The following is a 4734-nucleotide window of genomic DNA, read 5'->3' on the forward strand; positions in this document are numbered from 1 at the left end:
GACATCCAGGTATTACACCGGTCCCTGCTGGTAGACATCCAGGTATTACACCGGTCCCTGCTGGTAGACATCCAGGTATTACACCGGTCCCTGCTAACATCTTGGTCTGGATTTTTCTCTATCCATCTATTTTCTTCCACCTTTATCCTGTTGGGGTCGCTAGTGAGGCATTTCAGGGTCACCTGACAGGTGACTGCTCATGGACAGGTCACCTGACAGGTCACCTGTCCATCGCAGGGCAACAGACAAACAACCATGCACACACACACCTTGGGAGAACATGGAGACCAACCAGCCTGACAGTCACGTGTTTGGACTGTGGAGGAACCCGGAGAACCGGACAGAACCTCTATGCTCAGGGAGAACCTGCAGAAAGACCCGATCTGGGAATTGAACCCAGGACCTTCTTGCTGCAACAGTGCTACCCACTGATCCACTGTGCAGGCCAGATTTTTATCTCCAGAAGCTTTAACTTTGGGTCTTAGTGGTGGTTCCGGCCAGGTCCAGTCAGGTCCGGTGTGTTCTGGGTTCTCTTTGTTTGAACCACTTTTTAGTCGCATGTAATTGTTTGTTTTCATGATATCTAGTAGATTTTGGCCTTTTCGCTGTTCGGTTCTATTGAGCATCTAGAAATAAACCAACCCTCCAGGAAATAGACGGCTCCGGTCGGACATCAGTAGCTTGTTGCTGATTGGACACCAGAACCAGAACCTTTCAGGCTGTGTCTGTTGCAGGTTGACTCCGGGTCTCATCAGCTGTCCCGTCTGTCTGGACCTGTACTCCGAGGTGAGATTCCCTCGCTGGTGGAACCGGATCAGAACCCGAACATTGCTCTCTGGTCAGGTGGGCAGACTTTACAACCCCGGTCCTGCGTTCTGATTGGCTCTTGTTTTCCTCACAGATCGTGGAGAGCGGGCGATTGGTCGTCTCCACCAAGTGCGGTCACGTGTTCTGCAGCCAGTGTCTGAGGGACGCTCTGACATCATCACACACCTGCCCCACCTGCAGGAAGAGGCTCACCTCGCGCCAGTACCACCCTCTTTACATCTGACACCTGGTGACATCATCGTCAGCGGACTGTGCTGCTATTGGCTGTCCTCGGTGACGTCATCATCGACGTTAATCAGCAGCTGTTGCTGAAAATGTTTTGACTTTAGGCTTAAAGATGGCGGCTTAAATGATGTTTTCCTATTAAATAAATATTATGGAGCAACAGCGGCTGATTGGTCAGATGGCATCAGGTCCCGCCCATCAGGTTAACCACACGACTCAGAACCAGGTTCAGACCATCATGGTTTTAGATTTCCAACAGAAGCAGCAGCACCGCAGACGGTCCAGCAGGGGGCGTTTGAAGGTTCTGGTTCTGGTTCAGTCTTTTTATTTCATTTGTAATTTAAACTTTACAAATTAATCTGTTCTCAAATTATTTAATTTCTTCCAAAGTTTATTTTTACTTGCTGTTTGGACCCTGGGAGCACCAGAACCGATCGGGTCCATAAATCTTTTGTTGCCTCGTCACAACAGAACCGGTCCGATGGGAATAACAGTTCTGGATCAGAACCAGGTTCTGGACACTCTGGACGTTCCTCAGGGTTCCGTCGTTGGGCCTCTGCTGTCTAATCCTTTATATGAAGCTAATCATCATTTCTATGCTCAACAGAACTTTAGCTCTAAACTCACCAGGAGTTAAATCCTGTTTAATCAACACTGAAGGATTTTAGGATCAAGTTCAGTTTAACTTTTTAAGCAACATAAAAACTTGTAACTTGTCCGTCTTGGTTTTTGCTGCTCGATGATCCGGAAGGAGCAGAACAGAAAAGTTCTTCCGGGTCACATCTGGGCCTTCAGTTTTCCTGCTGAGTCATCATGATCCATCAGCGGGTCATCCCGTGACGCTGACTCATCATCTCACCCACTTCCTGCTTTGGGAGAGAAAACTTTATTGACAAGGAGAAACGGAGCAGACCAGAAGCTTCTGGATCCTCCGAGAACCCTGACCCACATTCTGAATCTGGTTCTGCTCGGACCGGTTCTGTTCCTGAACTGGTTCCGGTTCTTTGGTGACGTTGGATCACCTGAATGATTCCTAAAATAAATACAAACACATGACATCATCATTTCTGATCTGTTTGCTGCATTGTTTTGTTCTGCTCTGTTTATAACGCGGACATTAATGATAATAAATGAAAACATGTCGGTTCGGGAGTTTTGGTTCTGATCCAGCCCTCCCCCCACATTACTGTAAGCATAAAACCATTTTTTAAATATAAAAATATTAAAAGTTCAAACTGTTTGTTTTCTTGATGTACCTGCTGCTAAAATGCTGCTTAAAGCGACGCCAGTTGGAGACGTGACTCGGTTGTTTCTCCTCCATTTGGTTTAAGAAGCAACAGAGAAACTAAAATCATTCACACACCAGCGGGTTGGAACAGGAAGTGACGTTTCTCCTGCTTTGCCTGGCTTATGATGCCGAACAAACAAACCAGTAACTTGTGTACAGATGAGCCTAATGCATCATTTATTGACATTTTGGATGTTTCTAGATAAATAGCATTTAGCTAGCTAGCCAGTTGCTAGCTGGCTAAAAGCGGAAAAAATATTTCTGCTGTAATTTCATTTAATACGTCTTTATATCTTTAAGTCGATGTTTTTCATCAAATACCTTTTTTTGTCTTGACTTTTCATTTAATTTAAGGTCAAACTTTGTTCAGTTTTGACTTTAAAAACTCGACATTTTTCTGATTCTTTTAGAAAAAGATCTTATATGTTATTATCTGTTACTTATAGCTTTATCTTAGTGACGCGTTTAGAAGTTTCAATATTTTGTGGCCTAGTTCTCACATCTTGTGTAAATGTATATTTATAGTTTAATAAAACTTGTAGTGAAGCTAATTGATGGAATTAGAGCGCAGCACCAATAATCCCTGTTAAATGACGTCATAAAGGTGAATCTTTACCGCCTGATATTGTTGACATCGCTGGTTGAACATGAAACCTGTTTCTGATGTAGAAATATGTTACAAGTCTTATTACTATTAGTAACTTTAACAAGTTGAGGCTCTAACCTGACTTCCGCCTGGCTACAGGTGGTATCCAGGTATGTTTCAGGTGTAAAAAGGTGTTTTGTAGATGGACTTCAACGACCTTAATGATGACGTAGCGCGTCGTCACCATGACTCAGGTGTTTTTCCTGGACGATCTGGCCGGCCGGTCACGCGGCTCGCTGGAAAGTCCCGCACGGACTCATCCCGCAGCCTCCCACCGGTCAGGGCGGGACTCCGAGCGGCCAATGGGAGCCCGAGTACGCCAGGCAGCGGTGACGTCGAAGGCGGAAGTAAACATAAAAGGCCGGAGATTTCAAGCTGCGTCACAAACTTTCAGACTTTGTAGAGTTCGTGTTCGGATCGGCTCGGCCCGTATCTCTCTCTCTCTCTCGGTTCGGTTCGGTTCGGTTCCGGTCGGGATGTCGGTGACAGTAAAGGCCTACCTGCTGGGGAAGGACGAGCAGGTGAAGGAGATCCGCCGGTTCGCGGTGGACCAGGAGGTTTCCTGCAGCTTCGAGTACCTGAGCCGGAAGGTGGCTGCGGTCTTCTCCACCCTGAGCGGCTCCACCTGCAGCCTCTTCTACAAAGGTGAGCGTCACGTGACCTGCACACGTCCCGACGCAGCTTGGTTTGACTGTTTTAATGAAGAGTTCAGAGGTCAGAGGTCAGCCTCAGGCCCGGTGTTTACAGGCAGCTGGAGCTCCAGATGTCTTTCAGGTTCTCCAGGTGTTTCCAGGTGTTTTGGTAAAACCGAACCCAGATGTTCTGGTCCGACCTGTAAACTCTCAGGTCACGTGACCTTGTTTGTTTTTCTGCCACGCCCATCAGCTGGTACACCTGTCCCGTCTCCTCATCACCATGGAGACCGTCTCCTTTAATGTGCCGACAGCTCATTGGTTGGACTCCTCTGCATATCTAAATAGACTTGGTTGCCATAGTTACCCGGTTCTGGTCTGCTCCCTCTGTCCAAGTCTGCTCAGAACCAGAACCGGGCCATCCGGTCAGGTTCTGTTCAGGACATGTTAAAGAATCAGAACCAGGTGACCCGGTTCTGGTCACATGACCTCCCTGTCTGAAGCTGTAGTGGGTGTGGCCACAGAGGCCTGCTCCGATTGGCTGTTGATGATAGTGACGTCATGGTGATGTCATGGTGTTTCAGATGAAGATGGAGACCTGGTGGCGTTCTCCTCTGACGATGAGCTGATGATGGGGCTGAGCTTCGTGAAGGACGCCACGTTCCGCCTCTACATCAGAGGTACGGGGCGAGGGGGGTGTTAGTGTGTGTGTGTGTGTGTTAGTGTGTGTGTTACAGTGTGTGTGTGTGTTAGTGTGTGTGTGTGTGTTACATTGTGTGTGTAACAGTGTGTGTGTGTTAGTGTGTGTGTGTGTTAGTGTGTGTGTGTGTAACAGTGTGTGTAACAGTGTGTGTGTTACTGTGTGTAACAGTGTGTGTGTGTTAGTGTGTGTGTGTTAGTGTGTGTGTGTTACTGTGTGTGTGTGTGTGTGTAACAGTGTGTGTGTTAGTGTGTGTGTGTGTTAGTGTGTGTGTGTGTAACAGTGTGTGTAACAGTGTGTGTGTTACTGTGTGTGTGTGTGTGTAACAGTGTGTGTGTGTGTGTGTAACAGTGTGTGTGTGTTAGTGTGTGTTACAGTGTGTGTGTTAGTGTGTGTGTGTTACTGTGTGTGTTAC

At 47.1% G+C, this 4734-nt stretch overlaps 2 protein-coding genes and 1 long non-coding RNA gene across 4 annotated transcripts in view; 2 read left to right on the forward strand and 1 right to left on the reverse strand.

Annotated features, from left to right (window-relative positions):
• Positions 1 to 1218, forward strand: part of rnf4 (ring finger protein 4) — an 8943-nt gene extending 7725 nt beyond the window's left edge. The window contains exons 7-8 of the mRNA XM_008420988.1: positions 735 to 786; positions 902 to 1218. Of these exons, the coding sequence (XP_008419210.1) occupies positions 735 to 786; positions 902 to 1051 (202 nt within the window). The 3' untranslated portion in view covers positions 1052 to 1218. The remainder of the gene's footprint in view (positions 1 to 734; positions 787 to 901) is intronic.
• Positions 1219 to 1681: 463 nt separating this feature from the next.
• LOC103471794 (uncharacterized) lies at positions 1682 to 3151 on the reverse strand. 2 transcript variants are annotated; one of them, XR_001776988.1, is made up of 2 exons: positions 3066 to 3151; positions 1682 to 2086 (listed from the first exon to the last, which is right to left on the reverse strand). It is a non-coding gene; the product is annotated as an uncharacterized LOC103471794 (long non-coding RNA). The 2 variants fall into 2 exon arrangements; XR_534715.2 differs by lacking the exon at positions 3066 to 3151 and adding an exon at positions 2310 to 3057.
• sqstm1 (sequestosome 1) overlaps positions 3100 to 4734 on the forward strand; it is a 6039-nt gene continuing 4404 nt past the window's right edge. Inside the window, exons 1-2 of the mRNA XM_008420989.2 lie at positions 3100 to 3632; positions 4204 to 4299. Coding sequence (XP_008419211.1) covers positions 3173 to 3632; positions 4204 to 4299 — 556 coding nt within the window. The 5' untranslated portion in view covers positions 3100 to 3172. The remainder of the gene's footprint in view (positions 3633 to 4203; positions 4300 to 4734) is intronic.

The sequence above is a fragment of the Poecilia reticulata genome, linkage group LG10 (genome assembly GCF_000633615.1).
Source record: "Poecilia reticulata strain Guanapo linkage group LG10, Guppy_female_1.0+MT, whole genome shotgun sequence".
Classification (NCBI taxonomy): domain Eukaryota; kingdom Metazoa; phylum Chordata; class Actinopteri; order Cyprinodontiformes; family Poeciliidae; genus Poecilia; species Poecilia reticulata.